This window comes from Choloepus didactylus, chromosome 13 (assembly GCF_015220235.1).
Source record: "Choloepus didactylus isolate mChoDid1 chromosome 13, mChoDid1.pri, whole genome shotgun sequence".
Lineage (NCBI taxonomy): Eukaryota > Metazoa > Chordata > Mammalia > Pilosa > Megalonychidae > Choloepus > Choloepus didactylus.
The window spans coordinates 33,016,286-33,032,281 of NC_051319.1; the positions used below are offsets into that span (position 1 = coordinate 33,016,286).

Below are 15,996 nucleotides of genomic sequence, written 5' to 3' on the forward strand. Positions count from 1 at the left end.
AATTGTGTAAACATCTGCTTTAGGACTAAATGTGTAAATAGTTCATACCCAAATTACCACATGTCTTAAGATCCAGTTATTAGAAAATTATAGGCTTCTAAGATCTCTTTATACATATATGCAGTCTACATATTATGGGGTTAACCAGATAACCCATGATAAATGGAAAAGCTTACAAAACAAATCTGATGGCAGTTTATAATTTGAAAGTAAGAAGAGCTGCAACTGACAACCACAATTTAACTAAAAATGGCAGCAATGATACACCAACAAAAAACACTCAATCCAAAAAACTGGCTGTGTGCCTAGGTACACACTAGAGATATGTAATGCTCCCAGTTGTGGTGTGACAGCAGACTTCTTGGATTTTCTACCACTTTTGTATCCTTAGAATCTGCTGACATTTTAATTTTATTTACAAACATCAAATTTCAGCAACACTTAATAACTCAGTAGATTAATAGTAAATGTCCCTTATGTGTACATAAAAAAGAACATCCATATTATTACAAGTAATTTGATTCTAAAAACAACACTACATGTTTGGAATTTTGGATGCATTCTCAGTTGATGAGAACATTTAAGGCCCACTCAGAGAATTCAGAGGTAGAGCTACAAGCAAAGGCCCAGGGGTGCATTAGTCTCTGACAAATACTAGTGGGCTAGGACACAGATGGAAGTCTCCTTTAAAGTGAAACTGACCATTTATTAAAACAACTTGCCACTTGGAACAATTGGATCTTTAAAAGAGTTGAAAGAGTTGAGCAAAGGATTCAATAATTTTCTTAATGGATTTAGTTCTTGATGAAACAGTATGACCATTTCAAAAATGATTTTGACTGTCGGTAATTAAATAGCTGGCCAATGAAGAGTTATGTTTTTACAATCCCGTTCCAACTCCCATAACATCCCTGTACCATATCTCTGCTCAAAAAATTTTAGTGCTTCTGCATTTCCTTCAAAACACAGGATGGAGAAATTCTGTCAATTCATTTAAAATTTATATAAAATGGACATGTTTCTGAAAATATTATCTATTAAAATTGACTCAAGAAGAATTAGAAAACTTGAACATCATTAAAACTATTTAAGAAATGATATCAGTAGTTTAAATCTTCTTACACCTAAGAAATCATTTTGATATTACACAACTAATTCCAGAGTATAAAAAATTTATTCTCAATTCTTTTTTTGAGGTCAATACCTTAACACCAAAATTTGACAAGGGAACTGCAAAAAAGGAAATATTCCTGACCAATCTCACTCACAAACATATTTGAAAAAATTTCAGACAAAATATTAGCAAACCAAATATAAAGGATAAAATATTATGACTACTATGGGTTTATCCAATGAATTCAAAGGTGGGTTACCATTAGAAAATCAAGTAATCTAATTCACCAGTTAGTAAATTAGCGGTGAAAATTCATATGATCATTTTAAAAAATACAGGAAAAGCATGTGATAAAATTCAATATATATTCACTAAAAAAAATCCTAGCAAACCAGAGTTAGAACTTTCTGAATCTGGTGAAAGGAACTGACAATAATCATCATTGGTTATGACAAAACATTAAAAGTTTTCCTTTGAGGTTGAGAAAAAGACAGGGTGATATACTACATCACTTCTATTCAACATTTAATTGGAGGTCCTGACCAGAGCAGTGAGAATGAAAATGAAGTACAAAATATATGATTAAGAAAGCAAGAAACAAAATTAGCAGTATTCATAGATTTTCTCTTTAGAAAAGAAAAAGGATTTAGAAATAAAAAGTTAAAATTATTAACATTAAAAATAAAATTGTTATATAAAAACAAAGGTATATTTACTATTAGCCTATCACATATATTTATATATATTTGAAAATATTTTAAAAATACATTTTGTTAGAATAAACTTTACACAATCTATTTCTTTACCTCAATTTAAAATATAAATCATTAAATTAATCTGTCCTTTCAATAAGGTCTTTCTTTTTTTGTAGGGAAAGAGGGGAATTATTCTATTCTATTAAATTTATTAGAATTCTATTCAAGTCAAGATAAAATGAATAACATGTTCTGCAAGAATAGAAAATGAAACGAGTCACATTTGACTGTAAATTTATCAAAGATAGAGATAATGTCTTGGATGGGTTCCCTCTAAGAAACGTCCAACAAGAAAGTGGATTTGATTCACAGCAAAGAGGAAAAGGGAGGAGAGAGAGGGGGGTAAGGGGCAGGAGAGGAGGAGGGGAAGGGAAGGGAAAGGACAAGAGAGTCTAGTCTAGTTTATCAATAGCTTCAGTGGCAGTTGCAAAGTTCCTTGCAGCTTTTTTGGTTAATCTTCTACAGTGTCTAGCACTCTGGGGACAAATGGTGAACGGTGGACACTTCAAGCTTTCAGCTGCCTAATCGGCCAGGATACATTTTCTACTTACTTCACTTCCATTTCCTTTGCTGTTCCCAGCAGCTTTCTTGGTGTCAGTTGGCATTACTATGGTTTTCCCAACTGGGTCAAAAAAAAAAAAAAAAAAAAAAAAGCTTCTATGCCTAATTAAACACAGAGCTAAAACACTTTGGCAGTCATTGGTATTTTAAAATTTATGTTTATTGCATGTAGCCCGTCCTCTCCAATCTTACTATACAGGGTCTGCAAAAGGAATTGTAAAATATTTGCAAATAAGGGTATTATTTAATATCAATGGCAGCTTTTTACAGCTAAAAGCAAATTAGGCTTAGCACCAGGGGAAGACCGTGAGAGACTAGCAGGTATTTTTTTTCTCATCTTTTTTTTTTTATCTGAGAGAAACTGAAACAACAGAACAGACTGTGCTACATACATAATTAAAACAGATGTTCTCAATCTTAATTTTCATAGCTAATTTTGACAGCCAAAGAAATGTGCTTGTCTTTTGTATAGTCACCTATTTTCTCCCAAATGTGCCTTATTTTTCTCATCGCCCATTATGACTGCACAGAAAGAAGGGGGCGAGGTGATGGTGGGTAATAATGCAATAACAAGAACTCTTGTCAAATCACTGGTAGGTCAGTGAACAGAAACGGTTATAATAGACATTGCTCATAAAAATAATTTTAAAGTCTTCAAGTATTTGCAATTTTTTGTACATCTAACTTTGCAGATCTGTCTTCACTGGCTTTGTGGCATCTTCGTGACAGAAGCCAAGTTTGTCATATTAAACAAAGACACTGCTAACAAGTACCTTTCCTTAGTCAACCTAGCTTTTTAGAGCATAGGCCTTTTTTGTTTTCTTTTTTTAAACAGAATAACATATAAAGAAATGTGCTACATTTTGACGACACAGCCAGGTGACCTACATACAAGGGCAGAATCAGGTAAGTTTGCCAATGTATGTATCTGAAAGCAGAAAACACATGCAGGAGCAACACAAGCATCCTGTCTCAAAGTATGGTCTTTTTTGCACTCCTTGCCCTTTGGCTTCTCACTGTTGGGACTACTTCAGATAGGATAGGATAAAGAGGATAACACTTCTCTGCTGGGCATTCAAGAAAACAGAACAGGTAGAAAAACATACGTGAAAGTCCATCTATTTATACTCCTTTCCAGTACTTCCACATCAGGAAACTGACAATATTGAATGAGCAAAATTATGAAAAAGTCCATGAGAAAAATCAGTCATCTTTTGGAATACACGAGTTTAACTGGAACAAATAGTGTCATAACTATTGGACTTCTCAGAGACTTTTATTTGAGAATATTACAATTCTCCTGGGGCATGTGTGTGGTAGTGGTGGAGTCAGTTGGCATATTGACACTAAGCTTTTTTGGCTTTGGTTTTGGAGGCACCAGTGGAGTCTCCCCATCCTACCATCTAGAACAGAGTTTTACAAGCTGCAACTACATTCCAGGAAAATGAAGATCAGGAAGCATTCTGTCAGTTCTGCAGTAAAGTGTCACCCTCATAACCCCAGTTGGCTAAATGTTGCTCAGAACAAATTACACAGAGCTGAGTAAATAAAAACAAGAGTTTGTGAACACTAGTTATACTCAGTATCTAGCTCATATCATGAGAAGTTTATGGGGACAGAGACCAGCAAGAAACAGCAAATTCACATGAGCCAACCCACAGTCTTTCAAGGAGATACACTTACTGAGGGGGATGTTTAATCCATATAGTGTGTCCAAGATGTGATTAGGTAATATTTTGAAGATGGGTTTGTTTGGGAAATGCTGGATTAAAGGATATTAAACAAATTCCCCCTTTAAAGCTTTTTAAAATGTTTGCCTTTTGCTTCCAATGTGAATATCCAAAAAGGGAAAAGACTGTGCTACTTTTCCCAAAGTTAATTGATTATACAACATCTTGTTCATAGAACTAGCATTCCAAAGAAAATTCTTTGAGAAAAAATCTGCCATCCCCCCACCCCAGCAGCAAATGAGAAGCTAAATGAGACACAGTCTTTGCTGGTTCTTATCCAAAAATGAAGGAGGGCAGACTTGGTGTGACCTTCCCCTGGTCCAGTTCCTAAGGGGGCCCTCCATCTCCAAAAGGAGATAAACACATACCTCGAAGTGCTCCTGCCTGGGTGTGGCTGACTGGCTTTTGAAGGAGCCACTGAGGGGCAAGGAGCTGGAACTGCTAGTGATTTACTGCTTTGATATCAAAAGTACAGTTATTTACAGAGAATTGTTTAGTAACCATTGCCATTTATTTTGTTGAATGATTTGAATAAATGTGTATATTGTTTACTAATGCAATGATTTGCATTTATGGAGTTTTCAGTACCTTTGATTTATCCATTTATTTTTAGGACCTAGAAAGTTGGAGGGGGTGGAGAATAGTCAGTTTTCCACGTGCTTGAGTGATTAAATGTGGACCCATTTCTGTGAGGACAGGGGTTTCTGCACTGCCAAGTGAATGGATTAAAGGCATTCAGCTATGAGGAAAAGCTAGTATGTAGAATCTGTGGTTAAAATACACCCTTCCAAAAATGAAAAGAATATTAGTGTCCAAAAGGAAATTACGTCAAGCTTATGTTGATTTATGCTGTGCACAATTAACATTTTAATAAGAGAAAATCCAACACGCCACTTGAAAGCTAAGTTCAGATAATGATGCTCTTGTTGACTGAGGGAAATACAAAGATTACATGTCAAGAACCATGTCTCGTTCTGTCAGGAGCTGGTTGTGTAATCCTGGAAAAGTCATTTCATTTGCCTGTGCCAGGACATCTTTCACTTGCAAAACAAGACAGGTGAGCCAGTTATCTATGAGGCACCTTTTAATTCCCAACTTTTGTGAATTTTAATTTACATGCTACTCCAGTAAAGGAAAGGATCATGGAAATTTTACAGCTGGTACAATACTTTGAACTACTTTGATTTATTAAACTGAACTTGTTAAATAAAGCTGATACATGATTTTACTTAACTTTTTCAAGTCTTGTTTATAAAACTTCAATCAAAAATAACATAATGTAATAATAATCTTCCATTGAAAACTTACAAAAATAATAGTGAGGAGGCAGTCAGGACATAATCAGAAAAATATTTTAATGTAGCAAAGTGGTCTTCAGTTGTTTTCTGAAAACAAAATTATATTCATTCCAGATACATTAAAAAAACATGCATATGGTGACTCTTCCCTTTGCTAAAAGTACTAGGAAATCATATTACTGAAAGTTATCATAAGGGGTCATATTCCTATAAATACCATTGGCTCCCCAGTGGTAATTTGGTTGCCTTTAGAATTGCAAGATATCTTTCAGAAACTTTTGAATATTAATATACTGTGTAACTTATCAGTACCTTAAAACAGGTAATCAGACTACAAAATCATATATCTTATGATTTAATGATCCTTTGTAGCTCTTTACACATTTGGAGTACACATTTGCAACGAGCCTTTTACTTATTTATTTTTTGATGTTAAGCACGGTCATTTCTCAAACTCTAGGTGCAGGCTTAGCAAAAATTCTTCAGTCACTTTGGCTAGGTGAATAATCCTGGAAGCAATTTTTTCAGAACTGATTTTGAGCTTCACAGCAACCACTTGATAAAAAAAAATAATGAAAAGGAATCTTTTGCTAAAATAATCCATAGCCTCTGGGGAAACATTAGAGAGGTTAGTGGATGAATCCTTCATCAGAGGAGTGTTGAAACTGAGGCTCAGAAGTGGGATGTGAAATTCAGTTCTCCTGTCAGCCAGCATATGCTTTCCACAGATTCTGATTACTGCTTGGAACATGCTATTTCTAAAGTAGGGAAATCACACCATGGCCACAGAAATCAAATACATTCCAAATAACACAGGGCACCTGTACACTAAGGAATAGAACATCTTCAAACAGTGACCATATGCCATTTTGTTTAGGACCAAGGAAAAGAAAATCCAGTCAATGATTTTGTGATTATTAAGGATGTTTTTTTTCTTCTCTTTGTTTTTTGTTTTTAATGACTGCTTTGGGTTGAGGCCAAAGGTTCAATGTTCCCAACAGAATTGTTCCATTGTTTAAAATTTGGTTATATTTTGACTTTATTGTTATGCTCGACCAAGTATTTTACAGGAAAGTTTTCACTATGTGTTCACAATATGTGAAACAATGCCCATCTTAGTATTTTCTCCCCAGATTTGCAAAATTTCCTAACCCAAGCCCTTAGTCACCATCCTCATTATGGAAACCATTCCTCACAATTAACTGGTTGTGCCAAATTAATTGTGGTTTCCAGATTTCTTCGTTTGAATTCTGTAATGAAATGTTGCGGAAAAAACAAAGCCTCTATTCCAACATTTAAAGAGAGATTTTTTTTTAAACATGCATTAAAAGTGTTTTTAAAAAATGTCCTTCTTTTCTTTTGTAACTACTTAATTGTTTCTCCTTCATTCTGATTATTTTTTCATAATAAATTCCAAAATACAGTCAAACTTTGCAATTCCCATGATTTAATTGTTCAATTTTATTTTGACCTTTTAATTTTATTACCTAATATCTCTCTTTCTTTCTGCATATGTATTTTACACATATATACACACATACATACATACATACATATACACATACACACACATTCAAACTCTGACATGAAATAGTGGGAAAGACAGATAGTAAGAAATGACTTATAGCTATGCCAGTTGCACACTGAAAACCACCAGATAATAAAGTGTGAGATGAACTGAAGCAAACTCTTTCACACTGCACCCTTCATTCCCCTGTGCCCAAATGCTCAGGTACCTGAGTCATGACTCAGAGCAGGCAGGTTATCCTATCATCCATCCATTCAGCCAGCCAGCAAGCCAATTTGCCAGAAAGAATTACTGCAGGTCTGCTATATATCAGGCATGATGCTAGCACTAAGGGTACACAGCCATGTGAAACAAGCTCTTGCTTGCAAGGTCTGAGGAAACATGAAGATGTGAAAATGACCCAAGAATTTCAAGCATAATTTGTGGAATCTCTGGGAAAAGCAGATCAAAATGGACCCAACTGCATAACGGACCTAAACCTCTCCTCTACCACTTGCTCCTTCCACAAAATAATGACTTTCTTCTGGAAATGTTTAGGGAACATAAACAGAAAATTAGACATGACATCACTCTTCCCCTGAAAACACAGAAATTCCCATGAGTTTTCCTGGGACATCAGTTGGTCATGCATATATCATAAGCTGTTTTTTTTTTTTTCGCTTTCTCCCTCTCTCTGTCTCAAACTCTATCTATATCTAAAAATAAAACAATATTTTCTTATTTCCAAAGACTTTGATCACCTATGATAATAACTCTTAGTCATGTCTGCTCATTCCAGATGCACTTTTTATTAATACTGGTCTCATCTTTTGTGAATTCCCAAACAACTTCAATATATTTTGGTTTGCAAGGGAATAGGTTTCACTAAGAATGAGAATGTTGGAGTCATCAATGTGACTAAACGTAGTAACATTAAAAAGATTTCTCTTCCTTTCTGTAGCACTTTATAACAGTCATTTCATATTCCTGGGATTAAGGGATTCTAATGGAGGCCACATAGTGCATAGTTAGGTAACCAGGCTCTAAACACTGACTGCGTTCTGGTCAGCTAGCACTATTTGTGTCATATCAGGATAAGTCACAATTTCTCTACACTTCAGTTTCCCTACCTGTAAAAAGGGAATAATAATACACCAAATCTCATAGGGCTTTTGTAACTAATAAATTAGTTATAAAAAGTTATCACACACTTGACTTAAAGGTATGCCATTACTATTATTTTTCATCTTGGAAACACTTGTGGAGTGAGGAATTTGGAACTTGTTTTATTATATTTTGGTATGCTATAAATGCCAATGAATAATATTGCTAATCCCATCCCACTAATGAAATGACTAAAGCAAAAGGAGACCAAGTGACCAATTTGAATGTCTTGCATAAATTAAGATGGAGTTAAAACCCAACAAACCATCTCCACAGCATTCTTACTTGGGCTTCTCTCAAGGGGAAGTTCATTACAAACCTCGGCACTTAAATATGTAAATGACATATCTATGTACTCTTGAGTTCAAAGTGCTTCACCCACCTTGATATTCACACGATCGCCCCTGTGAAAAGGAGTCACTAGTCAATATTTACCAAGCACTTACGGGATATGTGGGACTGCTGTCTGGCCTTAAAGCATTTTCTCAACTTTGTAGATGAGAAAACAAAATCAAAGGAAGATAAAGGGCTTCAATGTCACTTCCAAAACCAGAGGAAGGGTTAGTAATATAAAGAAGTATTGATTCCTCCCACCACATTCCTACAGCCCAGGGTGCTATCCCTTAGAGCACATACTATCCTATCATATTTATATTTAGCAAAGATTTTTAAGATTCTTACATCTTTATCTCCTAATGGTTATATAGCAGATTCATGTAGTTCTGGAGTCAAAGTAAACATGAACCCTATTACAAAGCAGGATAGGATTTAGTCATAAGACAGCATGATGATAAATTCCACTTATCTCTTGAAATTATAAGCTGGAGCACAGGATATGAAGATATAAAGGATATATACCTTTCATAAGAGTTACACTTTTACTAAGAGAAATGGTGACCATGTTTTTTAATTCTTAGGAATAAGAAAGAACCTTTTTTAATATCACCAACACAAAGAACCTTTTAATTAATATCTTCTAATTTTAGTGTTTAGAGAGGTATAAAGTCACATTTTATTTATCAACCTATTATATTCATTAATATAATAGGCACATATCATTAACTCACATAATTAAGAAAAGTCACCATTTTCCTTCCTCTTCTCCCTGAAAAAAGAGTGGAGTTCTGTAAATACAAAATAGCCAGGTTAATTCTAACAGGAACGGTGGTGGTCCATTGGTTGCTTTAAATTTTTCTTATCTCTTTTTAATAGGGAATCTATTTTTGCTAAATATTTTCAACAAACATATCTATAGTAGGTTGAATCATGTCTCCAGCAAAGATATTTTCAAGTTCTACGTCCCAGTCCTTGGGTATAAACCCACGTGTAAATAGGATCTTTGAAGAGCCTATTAAGATGAGGCCAAAGTGAATCAGGGTCGGTCTTAATATACCTGGTATGACTGGACTCCCTATAGGCAAAGGAAATTTGGACATGGTAATACAAGTCACAGGAAGAGCCAGAAAGAGACAGACCACTATGTGACAGAGGCAGAAATTGACTGTCATCAAGCCACCACCAGAATGTTCAGAGAAGGTATGGCCTGCTGATACCTCCAAACTGTGAGCCAACAAATTCCTCTTGTTTAGACCATCTAATTTGTGGTGTTTTGTTATAGCAGCCTTGGAAAACTAAGACAGTATCAAAACATTCTTACAATACCACCTACAATTTTAAAGTCTTCAAAAATTACCTCTGTTAATTATGAATGCTTACTTTTATGGTTCATTTGCCCAGAGTGAGGGCTTAGATATTTATACTGTAGCAATAAGTGATAGATTATAAAAGTCAGATATTAGTCATTCCACAAATCTAAGCCCCATCAAACTAGACCAGAGAATCCTCAGCCCACAAAACCTGCAGTCAAGGAAAGGCGTCTTCTGTGAAATAGTCTACAAATAATATAGTTTCCTATAGGGATGTTCAACAACATTTGAAAAATATTATTATTATTTTTTAAATCCTCAATAATAGGACTCAAGAAACAGCTAACAGCTAGTCTTTTGATCAACCTCTAGCTAGCTGGGCAGACAAAAAATCCAGGTTTAGGTCTTGGCTCAAATACAAGCTAGGTGAACCTATATATCTTTCTTAACCCCTATGGACCCTCATTATCTCCTTTTTGAAATGAGAATATCTGAAAAGACATTTAAGATCCCTTGCAAATACATAATTGTGCATATCTTACTCTGTGATATATAAACACCATGGAGTTCACTAAATACTCTCACATCAACAGTCTTATTTGATGTTCTTAACAGATTTTCTGAGTCAAGTGGGCAGTTATCACTTATTTTCCCAAGCATGTTCCTTTGGATATCCAGCAGGATTCACTAAGAGGCAGGAGCATCTAAAGCACCATGAGGAAGGATTTAGTTTTCCAGAGTTAGAAGAGCACTCTATAAAAAATTTCCCCCTTATGCTGTGGTTTCTTGTTTTCAAACACTTACTAAAAGGAAGAACTTTAAAAAAGAAAGGAAGAAAAAGTCATGCTCCACGCTTCTGCTGATGCAGTACTGAATTGAGACAAATCAATTGTTGGTGTTAGGTTGAAAATGAAATTTAACTGACTAGATAAATATCTTTTGAGTGAAGAAGAGTTTCCTCAAGCTACTTGAAATTTAAAAGAGCCTTGGGGCTTAGGTAAACTTGTTTTGGTTTTGGAGCTTCTCTTTGCAAACTATTTTGATATAAATTAGAAATTAATGTGCAAAATCATTTGTATAGGGAAAAATATGATCTTTAATGCTAAAAAGAAATATACTGAATCCAGAATGCAATTCCAAGTATCTCTGATGTCTTGTTAGCTCCTTTAGTTCAGGAAGAGCCAAAACAAAACAATTCCTCACAAATATGTCTAACACACTGCAGTTAATAAACGTCAGCAACATCAGATGTGGCCCTCTCTCTCTACCTAAGCCAACTTGAAAGGTGAAATCACTGCCCTCCCCTCTACGTGGGATCAGACACCCAAGGGAGTGAATCTTCCTGGCAACGTGGAATATGACTCCCGAGGAGGAATGTAGACCCGGCATCATGGGATGGAGAACATCTTCTTGACCAAAAGGAGGATGTGAAAGGAAATGAAATAAGCTTCAGTGGCAGAGAGATTCCAAAAGGAGCCGAGAAGTCACTCTGGTGGGCACTCTTACGTACAATTTAGACAACCCTTTTTAGGTTCTAAAGAACTGGGGTAGCTGGTGGTAGATACCTGAAACTATCAAACTACAACCCAGAACCCATGAATCTCGAAGACAATTGCATAAAAATGTAGCTTATGAGGGGTGACAATGGGATTGGGAAAGCCATAAGGACCACACTCTCCTTTGTCTAGTTTATGGATGGATGAGTAGAAAAATAGGGGAAGAAAACAAACAAACAGAAAAAGGTACCCAGTGTTCCTTTTTACTTTAATTGCTCTTTTTCACTTTAAGTATTATTCTTGTTATTTTTGTGTGTGTGCTAATGAAGGTGTCAGGGATTGATTTAGGTGATGAATGTACAACTATGTAATGGTACTGTGAACAATCGAACGTACGATTTGTTTTGTACAACTGTGTGGTATGTGAATATATCTCAATAAAATGAAGATTTAAAAAAAAAAAAAAAAAAAGTCAGCAACAGACATGGTTATATTTCATCTTTGCAACTGCCCTGTGAGGTAAGGTCTGAAAAGTCTCTCCCAACAAGTTCCCTATTATTTTTCATCTCAGAGGTCAAGGAATTTCCTGGATAACTGAAAACCACAAGTCATCTAGAATACTCATTTTAGCCACTAAATCTAACCTCTTTCCTCATCAAAACTGTTATGAGAGGTGAGAAATAGAAATATTACAATATTTGTGATTGCTCAGTTTTCTTTTCTGCTCTTTTCTCTTCTTGCTCCCCACCTATACCCACACCCCTTCTGGAAGTGCAGGGAAGCAGGAAAATAGCCAGAAGATGGGGAAAACAGAAAGGAAAGAGAAACAAGATTCCTGAATAATCTAACCAGGTAATTAGCAATTGGCTGTACAATGTCAAAAATAATTAAGTCCATATGTGATACAGAGAATATTATAAAAACTTGATTTGACACATTCTATCTGTCTGAACTGCATTTGATAACAACAGTTTGTATGGCTATCATAATACAAAATTAGGACTCTGAAAAATTGCTAAGTGCAAAAAGACATGCTCTTATCGTGATGTTGGTATATTATAGTCTTCTTAATTGATGTTTAATGATTCACATAGTATAAGGAAATAAGGAATAATTCTCACGCAAAATACACAGTCAACCAGAATAGCTCCCTCCTTGTCCATACAAAAAGCAGAGCTTGATGTATAATCTAGCATCAGGACATTCTATTTATAACATCTTGTGTTACCATCTTTTGAGATATATCCTTTTTCACTATTCAAGATCCCAAAGGTTCTCACCATGCTAAGTCATTTTCTATAAAGCTTCCCTTTCCCATTTTGGAATATTTCCTTCAAATACATTTGGAGATTGAAAGAATCTTAATTTCCTCCAAAGAGGAGGAAAACTACATGCCTTCCATTAGTTCATTAACCCTTCAACCTTTGCAAAAACATGAATTATTGAATATATGTCTAATGAAAAATAATTTCCATGTCACACTCAGAACTTAGCAATTTTGTAATGAGTATAATTTTGAATATAAATGAAACAATCTGCAAGCAGGCTAATGAGTCAATCTAGAAGAGAGAAAGTATTCATAATGCCAACTCTTACTAGACACATGAAACAAACCTCAATTCATTAGTACCTTATGAATCCACAGCTATGGCTCTCCAAATCAAATTAACCTTTTTTACCCCAAAGGAATTCAAGGCCCTAAATTTCAGCATCCAAAGTGATATGACACAAGACATCACCTTTAGCCCATGAAAACATTCATGTCTGTCTCTGCACTCTCATGGCTGCTAGCTTAAAGAATTTGAAAAGCAAAACTCTCATTCTTCTTCTCTAATCCCAGATTTCTCTACCCACACAATTTGTATTTGAATGCCTCCAACAGTAACTGAGGAAGAAGGCTGGGGATGAACAAGCTCATACACATTTTAAAATAACCAGATCAATCAAAACTTTATAAATATGGTGGTCTTTCACTTAAATAGAAAGCCAAATGTGAAAAGATGAAAAGGGCATGAAGCTTTCACTGTTCTTCCACTTCAAACTTTCTAATAATTACTAAGACTACTTATTTCATTGGATAAACATAATTATTGAGCTATGATTATTTAGAATAAAATCCAAACAACATCATATTGATTTTATGTACATGTCACCTTTAACGAAGACCAGAGAGCAGCAAAAAGAAAAAAAAAATTAAGACCCAGGTACTACCTTATCCTTAAAAAAGAATCCAAACCAATATAAAACTCCTACAATGTTTCCATTTCCAGGCACTATATTTGTCACAGAAACTATCATAAAAGGAAAAACATGCTTTTAAACTAAGTATCTCACAAACAGATTCTATGGCAAGTTTTAAATTACTTGCATTTGAATTTTGCACGCCACCTTCGATATTCCCGTGAGAAGGCATTTTCTGAGGCAGAATCATACTAAAACTGACACAATTAATTCAAGGCTGCCACAATACAAGTAATCCAAAATATGGAACTTACCTTATTATAAATAAATGGCAAATTGCAGGCACTTTTCAGCTTGTAGCTATCTAGCATAGTGGATTAGAAATGAGCAAAACATCTTTCATTCCAGTGAGAGAAATGCATATCCCGACTTGGCTTTCTTCACTGAATTTTGGTAAGAGCACAAGAAGCTGTTCACCTCCAGGAGAGAGCAACAGCCTCTTGGCAAGATAGCAATTGCTGCTCTGAACTGCAGCGAATTAGAATGAAAGTAAGAGGAACCCGTGATGTTTAAATATCATTGCTTCAGATTCAGAGGATATGACTCAACTCTCTCTCAAACCAGTAGGAGTAGAGTTTCCCCTCACTAAACTGCTAATACAGATTACATAACAAATACCACTTTTAGGGTCCAGAAATTTTTACAAACTCAATATTAAGAATTTTCCTGCTACATCAGACATGCAATTTTTTATTCATTAACCTTGTCCCTGTTTTGACGTGGAAAGGAGAATAACACAGCACAAAGAAACACTATTCTGTGTGATCTCTGCAGTGAATTAATTTAATGTTATTAAAGATGTGTGAACTTGCCAACATCGCCCTGATAGACAGGCATACTAAAGTCACATACATTCATGTTAGTGCAAAAACAATTTGTAGAATAAAACTCTATTTTAACATACAAGAAGTGGCAATTCTATGTAACATATATAATACTATATCTTTCACTAAGTATAGAACAGAAATGGATGTCCGTAATTTGCTGCTGCTGTTTCCCACAGAAATCCTGCCCTATGCTGTCATTACCTTGTGCTCTTCCTATCTCCACAACTCAGAACCTTCTTCCTCTATTTTGTGAACAATTCTAAAGGAATGTGACTCATGACCCCACTCCTGTAGTAAATGTGACAAGTTTCTGTGCTTTCCCTGCCGTCCCCACCCCTTAACTCTGAGTTGTATGAAGCTTGATGACACATTGGATAATTACATTTTAACACCTTAGTCAATAAAATATTTATAGGCTTAGATCCTTGGAGAAAAATCTGCTAGGTAAATTCAACCACCATTACTATTATCAAGAAAAACAAAGGTGAAAAAAACATGTCAATAATAGCAAACAGATGGAAACTACAGTACTGTCCCACAGAAATAGAAGAGGAACCACATAGGCAATTTAAAACTATTTAGTAGTCACATTAAGAAAAGCAAAAAGGGACAGGCAAAATTAATTTTAATAATGTTTACCATAATATATCTAAAATGGTATAGCTGCAACATGTAATTGATGTAAAAATTATTAAATATTTGTCTTTTTTTTTTTTTTGGCACTGGTCTTGGAGATCTGATAGGTATTTGCACTTACAGCACTCTCAATTTGAGCTACCCACATTGCAAGAGCCCAAGGGCCACACGTGACTAGTGGCTACCATATTGGATCACTGCAGGTCTAGAGTTTAAGGGTCATTCTCCATCTTCAGGTTGTAGTTCAAATGTTCTCTCTTCAGAGAAATATTCCCTGACCACCTCATGTGAGATGATTTTCTCCAATCACTTTCCATTTCATCCTATTTATTTCCTCCACAGCACATCGCAGTCTGGAATTTTCTTCTTCATTCATTTGCTTGCTTGTTTATAGTCTGTGGTCCCTTATCAGAATATAAGAAACCTGAGAGCGGGGATCTTATTCTGTTGAATATTTTATTCCCAGGCCCTGGTATGATGACCAATATACAGGAGAATTTCAATAAACATTGTTTAATAAATGGTTACATAAAATGTAGAGTTTGTGCCATAGTCTGGCAAATCATAGAATATTAAGAAGTGGGTTACAAGATCGGGTATCTCTCACAAGTTATCATCTCACTGAACTTTTAGCAAATATATTGGGAAGCACTTTCCTAAATCAAAAAATGTCCTCCTTTTCAGAATATTAATGATCCTACATAGAATATATATACAGTATTCTTATATATGTATCCTCCTACATAGTATTATATATATAAACAACATACTAGTTTCGTTACTATAAAGGCAAAGATTTTGAAAGATACTTCTCAGAATACTTTGGTTCCTATAACATATACATCTGGATCTCATTAGGATGTCTATCTCCTACTCACAAAAACATAAAATATTATCTGTAAGACATTTGTAGGGGATATATGATATATTTGCCTGTCTAGCATATGTGCTTCCTCCTGATTTTTACTTGGCAAATCACCTCTCCTTCCCTCTCAGTCCATGTGGTTTGGGTCAAGCAGGC

General features: G+C 35.1%; 1 protein-coding gene across 8 annotated transcripts in view; it reads right to left on the bottom strand.

The window, feature by feature from the left end:
• The window catches only part of MCTP1 (multiple C2 and transmembrane domain containing 1), a 549,320-nt gene that overhangs the window by 329,436 nt on the left and 203,888 nt on the right, over window positions 1–15,996 (bottom strand). The window contains exon 1 of one of the 8 annotated variants that reach the window (XM_037800846.1): window positions 13,767–14,019. The exons of the other annotated variants lie outside the window; for them this stretch is intronic. Coding sequence (XP_037656774.1) covers window positions 13,767–13,823 — 57 coding nt within the window. The 5' untranslated portion in view covers window positions 13,824–14,019. Of the gene's footprint in view, window positions 1–13,766; window positions 14,020–15,996 lie in introns of those variants that run through there. 8 annotated transcript variants of the gene reach the window in all.